The 18,536-nt window shown below is 33.3% G+C and overlaps 1 protein-coding gene across 2 annotated transcripts; it reads left to right on the top strand.

Annotated features, from left to right (window-relative positions):
* Positions 1 to 1,710: 1,710 nt before the first annotated feature.
* LOC105226750 (glutathione-specific gamma-glutamylcyclotransferase 1) lies at positions 1,711 to 18,488 on the top strand. Of its 2 annotated transcripts, none has more exons than XM_049447225.1 (5): positions 1,711 to 2,540; positions 12,232 to 13,206; positions 14,966 to 15,019; positions 17,453 to 17,531; positions 17,593 to 18,488. In XM_049447225.1, exons 2-5 carry the CDS (start codon positions 12,856 to 12,858, stop codon positions 18,027 to 18,029), a joined length of 921 nt encoding a protein of 306 aa, XP_049303182.1. In that variant the 5' UTR covers positions 1,711 to 2,540; positions 12,232 to 12,855; the 3' UTR covers positions 18,030 to 18,488. The 2 variants fall into 2 exon arrangements, with proteins under 2 accessions (XP_049303182.1, XP_049303183.1); XM_049447226.1 differs by having other exon boundaries at positions 1,823 to 2,540; positions 14,966 to 15,001.
* Positions 18,489 to 18,536: the final 48 nt, after the last annotated feature.

Genomic DNA, 18,536 nt, shown 5'->3' with positions numbered 1-18,536 from the left:
TACTCGTATTTTTTATTAAAATTTCATATTTTGGACGTTTTTGAATTATCTCTTTGTATTACCAGTTGATATGCCGTAAACGTTTGAATGACTAGCCTGATGCTCTTAAACACGGATTTCTACTACAAAAGGAAAAATCAAAAAAAGAAAATTAAAAATTGTAACATCTTTTTTAATAAATACTAACGCAACTTTCTTAAAAATCTTACGAAATTTTTATTTCGGAATTTCTAACGGTTTATTTAATAAATCTTTCGGGGTCCCGTTATGTAGTCATGAGCTCTTTCGCTTGCCAACATATGTATGTATGTATATAGATTATTAGCATGCACTTGTCCATTTGTATGTGTGTGAATTTCGGAAATTACGCTCGGCCTAAAAGTATGCTACACGCTTTTCTTCGCCTTTGTTCGATACTTAAAGTTCGTTGCCTCTGAAGTATTTCGAAATATTAGCTAAGTTATTAAGCAAGTGAAAGATAGCACATAAATAACAACAACATAGGTTGTGTAGAAATTGTTGGCGCATTAATTTTTGCAATCGGCCAGTAGCACGGCTCTCTATCTTTCTCTGTCATTCGAGAGGAAGCAAGAGAAAGTGGCGTAAAAGGAGTATCTGCAAATTACATTTCCCACAAACTTCATGCTTATGTTGAAAGCTGAAGCAAGCATTGCATCAGATTTTAGTGACCAACTTACTTTATGTTGTTGTTTGACATCTTCGTGAAGTGTGAGAAGAGCGTAAAAGAGCAGATTTTATGCTGCACGTGTTAGTAAATGTTTGAGCATGAGCATTGCAGCTTGTAAAGCTTGCTATTACTCATATAGTGAAAAAGAAAAAGGCAGAAGAGAAGGGTATTTCTATAGAATTGTTCAAACTCTCTAGATACTATTTCGAAAATATTTATAAAAGTAAAAAATAAATTAATTAAATCATTTTAGTTAAAGTAGATATTATTTTTCTTTATTTATTATACAGTTTTCAGTACTCTTATACAAAAAGGAGAGATACCATTTTGATAATAGTAATACAAATTTACTATAAATAAAAAACTTCGAAATTTTTACTAAAAATAATTATCAAATTTCTAATAATTAAGCTTCATTTGACCAAAAAAATTAAATTCGGGGAATTCGAAAAAAAAGTTACCGCGTTTCAAAAATGAGTGAAAATAATGAAGAAATTCGCTATATTTTGAAATTTTTATATAAAAAAGGGAAGAATGCCACGCAAGGCACTAATAAAATTTATGAAACTTACGGAGACGATGCTGCATCAGTTCGTGTAGCACAACAACGGTTCGCTCGCTTCCGTTCTGGAAATTTCAATTTACACTGATGGAATAATATCAGCGGAAAAATAGCAAAAAGTGTTCGAACAAAATGGTATACATTTCTTTAAATAATTTTTTAGTAAAAAATTAAAAAAAAAATTAGATGAAGTTTGATTAGAAATACGAAAAGACTTTTTCGACTAGCCAATACTATTTTTTATTTAAAAAATTTTCACACCATTTGCATAAATTAATTGTCCTACAATAAACTACTAAGCATTTTGAACATTTCTATAAAATTATAATTTAAACTTTGGTCGGAAAATCTCAATTTTAAAGTTTAAATGAAATTAGTACTATTTACTACTATTGTAACACAAAGGCAAGCCGCTGTAGTCGTCGCTCTTATAACAAAATACGCTCTCTTTCACCGGATACAATGCTCGCCATATCGCTGTCACAGTAAAAATACATAAACAACCACAAGAATACGCGAAAATTGCAGAAGAAATTATAAATAAACCATTGCGGCTGAGTGTAGAGAAGGTTTAGCGGAAAGAAAACAAATTTTATTTAATATCGAAATAAGGTTAAATAAAAAGGTACTTAATAAACTAGAGATGGAGCAAAATACGCCACATAAAAACGCATTAATATATGTAGAGTTTGTGCTCGTATGGGCATGAGTGAAGTCGGGTTGACGCTTGATATAATGCGAAAAGCGACAACGCCAAGTTTCAGTCACCGCTTGGCCATCACAGTGAACACATACGAGGCCGAGAGGCGTCTAAAATTAACAGCTCTGAAACGAAAATTGTGCGCGCAAATATTTATAAACAAATTTTACAAATACATACATATGTAGATATAACATTGAGATCAGGAAGAACAAGTGAAAAGCAAAAGACACACACAAAGTGTTATCTGGCAGAGTTAACGTCTAGCGTTGAAAATTAAGAAATCCATGACAAAGTGTATAAAAACACGCCGCAATGATTATGAATAAAATTTAAAGCACAACTAAAAAAGACACGTGTAACAAATAACAACCAGCTGAAGAATATTATGCACAAGTGAAAGAATGAACAAAGCTACATACATATATACAAACCCAACTATGCATGTGTGAAAACTAAAAAATAGCGAAAAATTGCTTAAAAACTAAATCTGCGAACAGTTGAAGAAATACGCAGTTTCGCCATTTCGTCGCTACAAAATTAACATGCTCCAGTCACAATAAAAATTTTTCCTATGGAAGACTCTCCGGGTAAGTGAAAAGTAAAAAAATATCACTTTTATTAAAATAAAAAAGGGTGCTTATTAAACTTAAAAACTTCCTGTTTCTGCGTGATTATGTGTAAAATCTTTTAGCTTCGAAAGTTGAATGAAATGTCTTTGCTACTGGGGAAACATGTGTCATCAGAAAATTTCGCTTTTCAGCCACTTCTTGTTTTCAATGTCGTCAGCGCATCTGTACCTGCTGTAGTGTAAATACAACGCATTGTTGTTTATTTTTGCACATGCTCACAATAGCTCGTATATAAGTACACACGACCGCTGTTTAGTTGTCAGTTTTGACATTAGCTCACTGCCACTGTCATCAATGACAATAAACGTTGTTGACGCGTTTGTAAGCCATCAACAAGTGCAATGGTAACACAAGTGCTTGCTCTCTTCAAATTAAACGCTTTTGTTTATAGATTCCCACAAGTGTCTAGTTGCATTTTACGTGCTGCTTTGCATACTGCTCCGCACATACATACATAGGCATATACATAAGTACCGCATGCTGCCAAGTAAAGTAGTCGACGGGAAGCAAATCATTACAACGCACGTGAACGACACATTAACCTACATAATCTCAAGTAATCTACTTATTGAAGTCAGTAGGCGACGGCACAATTATCATTGTTTTTAATGAGCGTTTTTAAATACGTAATAGTTGCAAGTGTGGTGGATTTGTGTTGCCTTGGGAAATTGTTATAACCTGAACAGGGTATATCAAGTATCTAACTCCCAGAAGGAAACGTCGGAGACGCTATAGAGATAAATGAACACCGTGTTAGTTTAGCCTCAATTTTTGAGAGATCGATGATGAAGTTTTTCACAGGTCATTTTCTCCTCTAGAAGCTGCTTTTTTTTCGGCACCACCGAGATCGAGCCAGTATAAAATCTAACTGCCACACAAACTGACTGTTCAAAGTCAAGTTAAAGATATTTTTATACACTTTTATGCTATAAGAAATGAACTTGTGAACGATATTATAGCTTTTTTTTTTGTTTTTTTTTTCTTGTTTTTCTTTACTTTTGAATTAATTTTCCAATATTTAGCAATTAGCTCGGCCTTGAAGTATAAAATGCTTGCCTTTATGCATTTATGCATTTTTGCTTCTATTACTCAATTAACTTCCACTTATGTCATTTCCTTCGTATTTCCCCTAATTTATCAAAATGCAATTATAAAATGCCAAGTAAAATATTTGCGGTTCGCTCATTGCTATTTAGGTCACAATTTGTTTATACTTACATCTAGTACTTGTACTTATGTATGTAAATATATCATTAATTTAGCAATTCCCTGTAGAGAGACAGTAGCACTGTTGAGGAAAACTGAAGTCTACCCGATAGCGTTTTATAAGATGTTCAAGGTTACATTATTTTTGAATTTGGAAAATTGATAATGACGTTTTTATTGGCAGGTAAGCTGCGAAAACCAGTTACTTCACATGCATTGTCAAGCGTGACGACACATTTATTTCATGTAAACAAAAATATATACTCACTTGCACCTGTTACTGAACTTGGTTTGTTGAACTTGAAAATCTTTTGAATATATACATACATATGTAACTGGTTCCGAATTTGTATACCTATGCTAAGTGTGCAGACGTACATATGTATATATTATACTTATCTGCACCAAAGTAGAGATATTTGATAGAATGAATTGCAGAAACCTCGTTATTATTTGGTGATTAGGATGGCATGCCGAAATATTTTCCCTTTTTTCTGCTGAGCTAGAAAACATCTTTCCAGATTAAGATGTCATATAACGGTGCATTTGATGTGAAATACCGCCAAATACCCAATACTTCGGTACTACCAAAGCTTAATGCTTACATTGATTGCATTTGTTTTTTGTTTCACACGCCTGTTGCATCACCCATTCATTTGAAGGCAAGCTATTGCAACGCCCTACTTCTAAACACACATACACACAATGTATTTACATCTAAATTAGTACTACAAGCCGACTTCAACAATGAAAACACACCATTAAAAACACTTGTTATAACATAGACATTAAATTCTATCAGCGTTTCGATATATTTTTCGGCATATTTCACCATACTGCTAGCCTTTACGTTTGTTTAATGTAAAATACACACATACTACCTGTTAGTAAACTAGATGGAATTGTTTATTCAAGCCAAGCTTATTTATTAGCTAGAGAAGTAATAATTTCATCAGACTCATTGGCGGGGCCATAATACTTTGTAGATCGAAAGAGGCTTGACAGAATCTGATTTGAATATTAATGAGTTGGTTTCATCTTTCCTTTCGTTCGTGTGCAACATGCGTTTGAAAACATGAAATTGCTTTTATTTGCAAATTTTTTTTACGGTCAAGTGAACCAGTTCTAATACTAAAAATGTCAGGTTAGTTCACAAATTGTGGTTTTCTACATTTTTTTCTAATTTGTGTCAATTATTTTAGGTAATCCATGTTTTAAGGCTACAAAACACGTCTTAACATTTTACTCTTTTCTGATTTGGGCTGTAAAATGTTTTGGATTATTAGAGTGTGACCATAAGTTCAAATTTTGTTGCAGGAAAACTAATTTTTCCTTACGGGGTTACAAAGGTTTACGGGTTTCAAAAAATCGAAATTTTTTATTGTCTTATTGAATTCTAAAACCCCTCTAAAATATTGTCCTAAATTTTTAAGTTGATCCGACGAATAGTGTCGGAGATACAGCCTTGAGAACTTGTGCGTTCGAGGCTAACTGGGCTAAGTGCGCCGTCTTTAAACGCATTTTTCTCGAAACTATGTTTTTGAAGTCGGTTGGCTTCATGAAATTTTTCGCAGGTTTTTGAGACATAATTCTTAAAGACTTGATCCAGATTACAACTATTTGAAAAAAAAAATCGCGAAATTGTAATTGTTGTATAAAAATGTCTGCCAAAAATTCTATTTTCAGTTTTATGCCTTCATGAAAAAAGGCTGTTTTTTTATCCGAGGAAATCTACGTAATCCCTTAAGTTACTTCGTAGAGAATAAAATTTGGCTTCTCACTTATTTTGTAGCGTTTTGTAATATATTAAGATCAAAACCGATATAAGAGTTTACTTCCCCGCCTTCTAATTCATTCATTTGTTTCTGTTGAGTTCAAAAAACGATTTTGGTTACTAAATAAGTTGTATTCTATTCTTCGCTGTAAAAATATTTACACCTCCCTATTGAAAGCTTTATAAGAAGACTCGCCAAAATAAAAAATGCCCATCAACAAAAGCGCGTTTTGACATTCTTTGTAAAGAAAATGTGTTTTAATAAAATTAGTCTGCACTATTACAAAAAAAACTGAACTGATAATATCAATAGCCAATTGCCTTAATGCTATAGTTTTACTTTACAAAACACCGAACAAATATTTGTCATTCACTTTGTATTCTACTCGGCATTCACACCTTGAACGAATGATAATATTTACGAAGACATTATCTAATGAAAATTTTCTCGTGGCGTTGCGCTCTTTAACTTTTTTGCACGTGTGCGCGTACTACATGTGTAGAACATTTAAGACATAAGGGTTTGAAACGAAATATTTGTAAATAAAAAAATTTGTTTTAATAATAATAAGTAACAGTTTATTATAAAACCAAATCAACCAAAAAATATTCATTTTAAACATATTAGGAACTTAAAATCAGACTTCTTGCGAATAGTTATTCGTAAAACGTAAAAGTATATACACAAGTGGTCTACTATTGTAGTACGCGCGACTACTGGAGTGTTAATAAGTTAATTTGTTTAATTTTTACTAATTCAAAAAGAAGAATGAATGAACTAGTTATAAAAATAAAAATAAAATCATTTATAACATACTTTATGATTTTATTAATTTAAATACCGAGGAGGTTGATTCCGTGCTTTAGTTTTGTCGCACACTGTATGTATATAGAGTATATTATGAATAACTGGCGATATGTGGTAACTTAGACTCTTTCCTTTTTTTGAAATTTATTTACCAAAAACAGGAAAGCCTTTGTCAAAAATTACTATAAAAGTTTGATTGGTTTTATTTATGGCATTGCAATCTTCTCTCAGTCATAAAAGTCTATCACACCCACTTTCTAATATCATAATGAAGAGATTTACAATCTTAAAGCGCTTCAAACAAGTGCAAAGAAATAGCCAGCTGCTTTCATTTCAGCAGATTACATATCAACACATTTAATTTCTCTTATGGCAAAACTCGAACAATGCTTGCTTGACTGTACTACAGTATTTTAGCTTGAGCTGCACCGTTTAAATTAAAATTAATTTATAGAACAAGTTGCGTGCATAAATTTAAATTTTGATTATACGATTAAGATCGACGCCTTGTTCACATTTTATTAGACAATAAAAATTGATTTGAAAAACAGAAAGTAAACAAAATATTCTAACGCCGTCAAGCTCCCTCTTTCTTATCGCGAATTTCACGCCAAACCTACTTACATTTGTATAATCATCTATACAAACATCTGTATGTCGTGTCTACACAAATCAAAGCATTTACATACATATGTACGTATGTATGTATGTATGTTTGTAGACTTGTGCATTTCTGTTTACTATTCGCCTTGATTGCGAGCTTCCGAACACATGCAAACCGAAACGAAATGAAAACAAAATTGTTTGTGCAAATAATGGCGGCATACTGTGCAACTTGTGTGTAAATATATGTACTTACATACATAATATGTATGTCTAGTATATTTTTATCACTTTACTGTTTACCCATATAAAAAAGTTTTATTTTTAATTTCATTGCATTATTTCTAGTTGATATTCCTCTTACTTGCCCATTGTACATGTGTACATACAACCCATACACAACGTCTACTTCTGTTGATAAGTTTTAACCGGCCTTCATTCATTAACTGTCAAATATACATACAAATGTATGTATGTAAGTACTACACAGGTGTTTATATGTGTGTGCCAAGTTAGTGACTGAAGTCAAATTAAATACATTTATTAACAAAATTTCTTTTGTACATATGTAAGAAATTAGTATCTGTCACTGACGTCCATACTTATCTGAGTCCATTTTTATTTATTTATTATTCGACTGCTTTAAGTTCAGTACGCACATAAACGAACTTTTAGTGCGAAATCGTGATATCTTGGAGTTCATTTACATATGTATGTACTTGTATGTATGTAAGTATATGCAGACATCTTATGTTTCAGCTTTTGGTTTAAAATATTTCCTATTCGTGCGCATGGCACCCACATTTTTCGCCTACTCTCACACAAGCACACATTAGGGCTGTTATTAACTTCTTTTTTATATTCTTCCTTACAAAAGGTTTTCTTTCTTTTCTGGTAGTAAACTAAATTTATGAAGTTCTGTGAACCTTGAACGGAATAATGAATATAATAAACAGTAAGTTTGAAAAACTCGACGACCCAGCAAGAACTTGACTGGCTAACAGTCAATGGTTTTCATTTTTTAGAAATTTTTCTTTTGATCTTTTTGTTTACATATCGATTTAAATACCTTCTCTATAAGTGGATGCTGTTTTAGTTTAATATATCCCATATTAAGTAGTTATTCTGCAATTTAGGTTGGAGACGAACTCGAACTCGACGAAATCGGATATCTTTATATTGTTAGCGTCGTTCTTCAGTTATGAATTGTATAACCGATCTGTTTCGGTTTAATTTACTAAGACAAATTACGTTTTCTTTAAAAGTTTAGAATAATTGCAGCTTTTTCAATTTCAAACAGCTGATTATACTATATGGGTGTCGAGTAAAGATTGTTCATTCAAGACTTCTTAAGAAACTAGTTTAATGAAATTTTCGGTTTAAGTTCTGTCAGATTCGGTGAGACCGCAAAAAACGACATTTGGGAAACAGACCACCCTTTCTCAGAACTTAAAAATATGTTACATACATATATTTGTTTATGTATATACATATGTACATGGTTCCGATCGGGCACATGTGGCTAGAGCGTGATGATGATGCAAATACAGACCATATACACACTTTCTACATAAAAACATACACCTAAATATTCTATGGGTGTGTGAATAATAATATTATTAGCAAATAAAAATTAAACATTGTTTAACTTTATGGCTGCTGGCTGCTGAAGTGCACAAATAAACAGCTCTGTGTGTAAGTATGTATGTACCTCGACCACATCACGTAATGTGATAATCAAGAAAGTGCGAAAACACAGTAAAGCGACATAAATTTAAAAGCTAAGTGATACACTTATAGTGAGCCTACAGTTGAATGCATTTATGAGCAGATTTGAAATTCGCTGCTAAACTGATATCAACAGATAGGTGATACATACATACATACATACATACGTACATACATATGAGAGAGTGAGGGTAATTGACTGATAGAATAATTTGAAGATTGCCAATGTGTGAAAAATGAAAAATGAAGCAGGCGATTATGCTCGTTTGCGTGTCAACTAAAACGAAACCGCTTAACGAATTAAGCTAATTTGCGGCAGGAAAGTGGTGAATTGCTCGCTGCTCCGCCACTCAACTAACTGGCGAATATTTCAATTTGCGTAGCGCTACCGCTGACGTTTGCAGAAGCGAGGCATTTTTGCAAAGCGCGTTGAGAATGCGCTATTAGCTAATGAAGTGTGTTATGCAAATGCATATTTAATGTGCGCAAAAACGATTTAGCTCACTTGAAGTCTATAATAATGTCGCAAAATAAATTGCACAAGTTCATCCAAACTTACATTTTTGCATATATTAATAATATTAACAATATTTATAGCAGCAGGTTTTCATTAGGTTATATAATAACCGAGCGTTGTTTACATTTGACAGCATGTGCCATGCACAATATCGGTAATGTCACCACATTTCTATGTATATTTTTAGTAGCACAATTTTTTTCAAAATTTGCGAATATTTTATCTGTTCTTACATAAAGGTTCAGTATCAAGGCAAAGAGAGGTCGTTGCCGCTTGCGTAAAGAAAGCGAAATTAAAAACAAGATAGAGAAGTAGTACATATGTATTTATCTATGTATGTATGTATATAAATTTCTATGGATACATTTGCACTTATAAAGACATAAGTGTACACAAAGATATATGCATGTACATACATATGTACATAAATACATCAGTGTTGGAACTTTTAAGTGCAATTTTTTGGTGCAGAAATTTATATAGCGACAAAAATGCCAACACGATCACAGTTTAGAGAGCGCCAGTATAATTATGAAGTTTAAATTCGGACGCCTAAGGGGTTGCAAGGGTTTACGGGTTTCAAAAAATCGAAATTTTTTATTGTCTTATTAAATTCTAAAACCCCTCTAGAATGTTGTTCTGATTTTCAAGTTGATCCGAGTAATAGTTTCGGAGAAGCTAGGCTAAGTGCGTCGTCTTTAAACGCGTTTTTCTCGAAACTATATTTTTGAAGTCTGTTGGGAACATTTCTCGGCAACTACTCTACTGATCTTCATGAAATTTTACACAGGTCTTTGAGATACAATTTTTAAAGACTTCAACGAAGGATATTTTTCGATTACAACTATTTGAAAAAAAAGGAAATTTGTATTTTTTATAAAATTGTCTGTCTGTCAATTTTCAGTTTTTTTTCCTTCGTCCAAGTTCCTAGTTAAGGTTTTAATTAAAACTCGTATTTTTCACTTAAGATGGTAGTTATCCTGCCAACGCGGGCACGTCTTTTTTCCGAGGGGTCACCGGAAATTACGTCGCAATGGCCGAGTTTAAAAATTTTTTTTCCAAAAATTTAAGACTTTCTTTTCTAAAAAAAAATATATTTTAAAATTTCTTCAATAAATAATTAAATTTATATCTTTAATACTTTAAAATATTTTATTTTAAAAATTCTTTAAAAAATAATTTCATATTTATTATACATATGTATATACCCCTCCCCTTATCTAAATAAATATGTTTTTTTATGTTTTTAACGCACTTAGAGAAGTTTCACTTCTGTCGTCTTTAGTTGTATAACCTCCATTCCTTCTCTTAACATTTTGCGATATCCAATAGAAAATCAAATTTACAGTACCTCCAATCAAATAAGTAAATTATTGATAACAAACCCCAAATTAGATCGAAATTAGCTCCTTTTTCGAGTACAAAAATAGCTGCTTCATCCAGGTTAAAATTCGTTGGCAGTTCGAGCACTGATACCGCCAGTACACCATATATTTACACAAATACACTTATATATGCATGAGTGTGTGTATGAGTGGATTCCTTTCTTTCAGAAGTCATATTCGCATTTGTGCGTGATAAAATTTTCACAGCCTTTTGCGCATATAAATCGTTCGTCAATGTTGTACATACACACACACATACACATACATACGTAAATATAGCTATCTTTGCGTGATTTACTTGTATATTTCATTAAATTAGGCCATACGTTTTCTTCTTTTTAGCAAACGTCCTCAGACAAATATTTCCACTGTTTATGCTCATGCGTACAGTTGTGTTTGAAGAAAAAGCAGAGCCTATACAAGACTACGATACACAATTTTAGTAACTGGTTATGAGTAATTTTGATTTATGCCCCAAAAGCACAGAAAACTTATAAAAAATAAAAAATTTTGAACCTAACAACGGTTTTTTAACCTTTTTTTAGCGTTATTTACATTCTGTTGTTTATTCTAGCTCTGAAAGTAATTTGTATATTGATAACAAATGTCTTTCCAAACTTTTATCTTATCTTATATTTCTGAAAGTGTGCCAGTTCTTCGCGCATTTATGTGAATTTCTAGTAGAAAATAATGAACACAAAAATATGTTTGTATGCAGATATAAGGATTTTACGATTTTGCGCAAGCAAAAACAAGCAAAAAAGCGAAAATGCAAAAAAAAAAATAAATTTCGGTTGCTTTCGTTTTTTTTTTTTCAAATTCAAATGTCGCGCACGAGTTTATGTGTACGAATGCGAAATAAGCGCACATAAATAGTATCAGATATAAAAACAGCCATACCTACCGAATGGTAAATATTTAGAGTGACTTTTTGTTAATTTGCATATAAGTATGTACTTATGTATGTATGTATGTACATATGTATGGCTTGCTATCTTTGGACAGCTTTTTGGGAATAATAATATTTGCATTGTTTAAAAACTTGGAAATTTTTGGTATTTCCAGTTTGTGCCTACTGTACACAATGAGGACATATACTTATACATACATACGTATGTATGTTTGTACATACTTATATACATAAATCTTCTAATCGTTAAAAGCCTCCAAATTCCATGGCTTCTTAAAAACATACAAAAAAGCGGTCTATTTGTTGTTTACTTCTGTTTTATAAGTGGCTTGCAAATATAGAACAACAAACAGAAATGAAAGTGGCAATTCCAAATGTTGACTTTTTCGAAAAAACCGCAGCGGCTATATTTATTCGAAATTGATATAAATACATAAGGCTCGAAGAAAGATGTTTACGATATTTTGGCTTCGTTTAGACATTTTCCGAAGACAGTAAAAGGTTCAAAACCCGACCTTTCTATTTCCATAACTCTTGAATAACGAAAAAATTAGCAAAACTCACTTTCCAACACTTTTACATATGTACATATATACTTATGTATGTACATATGTATGCTCTCAATGAAATCAAAAATTGTCAAAATAAGAAATTCGAAACAAAATTCAAATATTCTTTAGCTCTTTTAATATTTCTTTTTATTTTCTTCAAATTGCAGCAAAACTCATAAAGACGCCAAATTCATAGACGATGTAAACGGTCGCAACACCCAAACTCATTTCGGATAAGCTAAATTAAAACAACAAAAAAATTACATATAAACACGAAAAAGTGAGAATCATCCCAAAAACACAAAAAAATGTTAAATATTTAAGAAATCTCAACCGTAACTCCAAGCGAATGACGAGCTAACAACTAACTGCATTCTCGCACAGCTCATCATAGAAAGCCGCAAGAAAGCACGCACTTCCAAAGCTATACAGTCCAGCCAGAAACATCGATGAATTACGTGCAACACACATCACAGCAACAACAAGCATTACTACAACAACAAAGTCAAAGCGTACGCGGCTTAAACGAAGCTTGGAGCGAAAACATCAAAGGTCACACGAATCATCACCGAAATCTCGCACAAATACGCGCATTGCATACATACCCCGGAATACAAAAGTGTTCAGCTAGTGTTAGCTTAAAAAACAGCGAGTGCAGTTAACACCAGTTACGTAATCTAAACTCAGCTGACGCTCCACAAGCTTCCGGCAATCCCAACAGTTAACATTTGCGGTTAACGGTAACATCTAGTCGTCACTATCAAATTCTACGCACGCTTACCACACCAAAGATGGCACACAATCATAGAGATCCATACAACAACAACGACCCCAACAACAATGACAATCTAAATGAAAATCCAGCGGCACGTGGCGCTCCAGAATATTTTGAAAATCTTTTCTTGAATGGAAATTTCGCAGCCAACGCTGACGAGGAGATGCTGGATGCAGCGGGGGCACTAGCAGCGCACAACAACTTAGCCGAGAATGCCAATTATGAACCGTCATGTTGGGTCTTTGGCTACGGTTCGCTCTGCTGGTATCCCGGCTTCGAGTATTCCAAATGCATAACGGGCTACATTAAAGGTTTCGTGAGGCGTTTCTGGCAGGGTAATACCACGCATCGAGGCACGGATGAGATGGTGAGTATTGATGCATTATTTTTATTTTTGTGGCCCACAAGAAAGCCTTAAAGCATAAAACAAGAATTTTTGAAAGTTTACTTGAAAGCTTAATTATTTTTCAATAACTACCCTAAAATAGGTAGCGATCTAAAGAAAGTTTAGAAGAAATATATTATTAACCCTAAACGATTTACAATTCTTTTTTGACAACAAAAGTTAGCCAGTCGATTTCCGTTCACCTTTGTTATCGCCGACTATTATGTAACTTTTTGTCTGTATTAGTATACAAAATGCCAGTTGTTTGTTCGATTCGCCACACCTTCCTCTCACATACAGCAGATAACAGTTTGGCGAGCATACTCGTATTATCAAAGAGCACTGATAACCTGGAAATCATTTACAAATTTTCCATTATCTGCTCATTATAAAGATATAAATAAATTCCAAGTAAATTTAATTAGTAAATCATTTAATTAGTAGCATTATATACCGTCCCGTCAAGTGGCACTTAGCCACAGCTGTAACACTCAATTAGCGCAGAGCAACTCAATTTTGTGCTAAACAAAGCCCATACACTCGCCATTAAAAGTCTGCCTGCGAGATAGCAACAAAAATATTTCTTGGAATGAATGCTATTTATAAAATCAATTTCTATTTTTTAGCATTATGAAAATAAAGTGCGTACGAGATTTATTACAAGAACAAAACATTCATGTGATGAGAAGGTCAAAGAAGTCCGCAAACTTTTTTTTTTGTAAAAAAATCGATTCATCCAACAATCCGACTCAAATTATTTCTTTGTTTCTCAATTTTTCTTTTAAAGAACTTGTATTATGAATTTATCTACAAAAAGGGCTATCACATTTCCATTGTCTTAAAAGTCAATAAAATATGAAGGTTCCCTTCTTGCTGGTGATTGCATTTTTAAAAGTGGGCACATAGCCATTTAGCACAATGTATTATAGTTAATACAAACGTTTACTGAAAAAAATTAATGAATATGCAATAAAAATAAGGGGCATTTATAATTGTATTATAATGTCAATGCTAATTTTACTTGAAGTCAACTTATCTATCAGACAGCAAAGCACTCCTAAAATATATGTCTGCATATCTACAAACATACACATATGTATATTCAAATGTGTTTTATATATTTATGAAGATATTTTTATTTTTAAACACGATTTGCTGTCAGATAAAGCAAGTTTGTTTAGCACGACTTTTTTGCAAAAAATATATGCATGCATAAGTAAATAAATAAACAATTACCGACTTTTCTTATCTCTTTCGATAAATTAACAAAACAAAGCGCAGTTGCTATTACTTACCTTATGGACTCGAAAACAAAACAATATTTATTTCGAATAATCAATCCTTTGTGAGGGTGAAAGTGTGAAGTGTTTTTATATTTCGGTCTTTGTTCTTCTGCACAAATATACTCCCGGTTACTCCCTGACAGACTGATAGTCATTTTCCTTAAGGCCGTGCAGGTTTAGGAGAAAAAAACTGCTTAAGGTTATAGAAGTGCTCGTAAATTGAAAAACTAAAAAAAAAAAAATATAAATAAAAGTGCAAGCAAAAGTAAAAATTACAGACAGCTCTTTGTTTAAATCGCACTAAACGCCTTGTCAGTCATACTGCATCTTAATGCCTACACGAGCACAAAAACTTGCTCATGTGCATATATAATTCGTATTTTTAATCGCATAATAAAATTGTGATAAATTTGCAAAAAATATTTATTTTAATTTTATTCTCTTACAATTCATTACAGCCCGGCCGCGTGGCGACACTCATTGAAGACAAAGAGGTGAGTGGCGAGAATAATGTGAGTACAGCAAATATTTACACATACATATGTACATATGTATTTATGTATATAATTTTTAACAATATATAGTGAAAGCACGAACAATGAGAAATCCGTAATTGTTTACTATTTGTGTTAAAAATTTTGTCAATTTATTCAAATTAAAAACGTCAATATTTGAGAGTAATGCAACACTGGAAGAAAATGCTGACTGTAAAGAATGTCAAACAATATAATTTGTAAAAAAAAATGTCATTATATTGCCTCACCAAATAAAAATCCTCGGATAACACACCTTCAATCATCGAAGTGAACTAATGAAAATAGAAATATAGTACAAAAGCAGATTTTGCAAGGTGCTTTTGTCAAGAATTAATACCTAATACAGAAGTTTTTCTTCTGGTTCAGAAAGAACTGTATTTTGCAGTCTTAACTGTGATCCCTCGGCATCTTTTTTTGTGATCAGCCACCTAAGCTAAACTAACCAAAACCATACATTTATTCAATATTTCATGTCTTCCAAATAAGAACAAAATGAGAATTTTCAATGGTACGGTGTTATTCTATAATATTGTTATAATCTAATTATTATCCCTAATATTTTTTTATAATGAGAGTCTTTAACAATTCGCAAAAAGTTGTATACGATTAAAAATAATACATAAAATAAAAGAAATGAAATGTAATTAACGGGTGATTTTTTTTGAGGTTAGGATTTTCATGCATTAGTATTTGACAGATCACGTGGGATTTCAGACATGGTGTCAAAGAGAAAGATGCTCAGTATGCTTTGACATTTCATCATGAATAGACTTACTAACGAGCAACGCTTGCAAATCATTGAATTTATTACCAAAATCAGTGTTCGGTTCGAAATGTGTTTCGCGCTTTAATTTTGTTCAGCGATGAGGCTCATTTCTGGTTGAATGGCTACGTAAATAAGCAAAATTGCCGCATTTGGGGTGAAGAGCAACCAGAAGCCGTTCAAGAACTGCCCATGCATCCCGAAAAATGCACTGTTTGGTGTGGTTTGTACGCTGGTGGAATCATTGGACCGTATTTTTTCAAAGATGCTGTTGGACGCAACGTTACGGTGAATGGCGATCGCTATCGTTCGATGCTAACAAACTTTTTGTTGCCAAAAATGGAAGAACTGAACTTGGTTGACATGTGGTTTCAACAAGATGGCGCTACATGCCACACAGCTCGCGATTCTATGGCCATTTTGAGGGAAAACTTCGGACAACAATTCATCTCAAGAAATGGACCCGTAAGTTGGCCACCAAGATCATGCGATTTTACGCCTTTAGACTATTTTTTGTGGGGCTACGTCAAGTCTAAAGTCTACAGAAATAAGCCAGCAACTATTCCAGCTTTGGAAGACAACATTTCCGAAGAAATTCGGGCTATTCCGGCCGAAATGCTCGAAAAAGTTGCCCAAAATTGGACTTTCCGAATGGACCACCTAAGACGCAGCCGCGGTCAACATTTAAATGAAATTATCTTCAAAAAGTAAATGTCATGAACCAATCTAACGTTTCAAATAAAGAACCGATGAGATTTTGCAAATTTTATGCGTTTTTTTTTTTAAAAAAAGTTATCAAGCTCTTAAAAAATCACCCTATAGAATAACAAATGCTGACAAAATACTTCATAATTTTGTTTCTATTTTTCTTCAACACTGTATATCATATATGCAAGCGAAATGCGTTCATGGAAAATCTCCCAACACCCACACATACATACATATATTTTGAACTTTGCACAGCCTCCGACACGTGTTCGCCGGCATAATATGTATGTCCTAAGTAGAAACATAAGAAATACATGAAACGTAAAAGAAATAGATGTTTTGTGGCACGCGTCCAAATTTCCCAACGTAAGCCCCATTTCGTGTAAGAGTGTGGAACACTCAAACTTGTCTATGTCTAATAATTCTCTGGCACGTTTCCGTGGACACCGGACGCACGAAGACTCGATTGCTCTCTTTGTCTATGGCGTCTGGAGGATTTCCTCGGAATAGAGGCGAAGTGCAATTTTTTACGTTGCACCGTTTTACGCCTTGATACTTTCTATCCTAGACCCGGGGACTTTCCCCAGGGTAATACATGAGAGTTACTAAGAACTCGTGTGTGACCCCGAGAAACATGCATGGAAGATTCGAACACCCGCCCATCCCTATACGTCACACAGCACTAACTGTATTTCACACATCAATGTGCGAAAAAGCTTCTGTGAATTAAAAGATTTTCCGTTGTGAATGAAAAACAACAAAACTGTTTTACATACTTCTAGGCGCTGTATAATATGCTATACATAGAACTGTGCTGTATTAACAAACTTCATTAATTAAGAATAGGGACTAAATAAAATAATTATTATTAAAAATGTTTCTACTTAAAAATATCAAATTGCCTTTTACAAAAAGTGCCTCTTTTATTTTTATTGCAGGGCATCACTTGGGGTTGTGCCTATAAAATTACCGGTAGCACGGCGTTGGAGTACCTTAAACAACGCGAATGTAAGCTAGGTAAGTCTTGCTTCGCGATTATTATCACTTCTCTTTTAAACAAATGCAATTCTTCTCTCAGGTGGTTACATTGTGCTCGAAACGAAGTTCTTCCCTCGCGTGGCTTCCTTTGATACACCGTTTAGTGGTGAAGCAGTTCCTGTGTTGGTATATGTGGCTACGCCTGACAATTGCCATTGGCTGGGCGAAGATACAGCCGACAATATTGCTGAACAAATTGTGAATTGCCGCGGACCGAGCGGGCACAACGTCGAGTATTTGTTGCGATTGGCTGATTTTATCCGCGAGGAAATCCCCGACGTTGTGGATCCACATCTGTTCGAGTTGGAGTTTCTGGTGTTGGAAAAATTGCATAAACGCCAAATACCTCTGTGGTCTGTGATGGGTGTGTCGCCGGAACGCATACGACGCGACTCGCACGAGGAGATCAAACGACCACCGACATTCGAATTCACTTCTCGCATTGCGGAGCGCAAATTGCGTTGCTTGAATATTTGATTGGAGATCAATGGAACTCACAAAGGTCTAACGGGACACAAGGCTGGCTGTAATAAATTGTTGCTTTTTTGATACATACATACATACATACATACAAAAATTCATTTGTGTATAAAATATAAGTATATAAATTCTAGCTGAGACGATTCAAGTAGTGAGAATTCACGTGTTACATTATAAAGAGTGCTAAAGAGTACATATTTATTATTAATAACAATTGGCTTTCGATGTATTCATAATGTATTTTGTTAATTTTTTTTACTTTAGAACATTAAATTTTATAATCTTAGCAATCGTAAGAGATAAGAGAAAGAATCGAAACAATTTAATGTAAGATACGGCTTCCACGCACATTGTAATATAGTTGATATATATTTTATAACATCGCGTTTAGAAATTAATGAAAATATGTTTATAGAACAACAAATTTGTACCAAATAAAACAACTAAAAAATGTGATTGCTGACCCTTTCTTAAGAAACAGAATAGGAAATGTAAACAACGTGG

This window comes from Bactrocera dorsalis, chromosome 2 (assembly GCF_023373825.1).
Source record: "Bactrocera dorsalis isolate Fly_Bdor chromosome 2, ASM2337382v1, whole genome shotgun sequence".
Classification (NCBI taxonomy): Eukaryota; Metazoa; Arthropoda; class Insecta; order Diptera; family Tephritidae; genus Bactrocera; species Bactrocera dorsalis.
Note: the sequence above shows the minus strand (reverse complement) of the source record. Positions and strands in the feature narration are given on the sequence as shown.

Coding starts and splice junctions, on each gene's coding strand:
- LOC105226750 (XM_049447225.1), top strand. CDS start 12,856: ATGGCACACAATCATAGAGATCCATACAACAACAACGACCCCAACAAC. Junction 15,020..17,452: donor AGGTGAGTGGCGAGAATAAT/GTGAGTACAGCA, acceptor TTTTTATTGCAG/GGCATCACTTGGGGTTGTGC. Junction 17,532..17,592: donor ACAACGCGAATGTAAGCTAG/GTAAGTCTTGCT, acceptor TTCTTCTCTCAG/GTGGTTACATTGTGCTCGAA.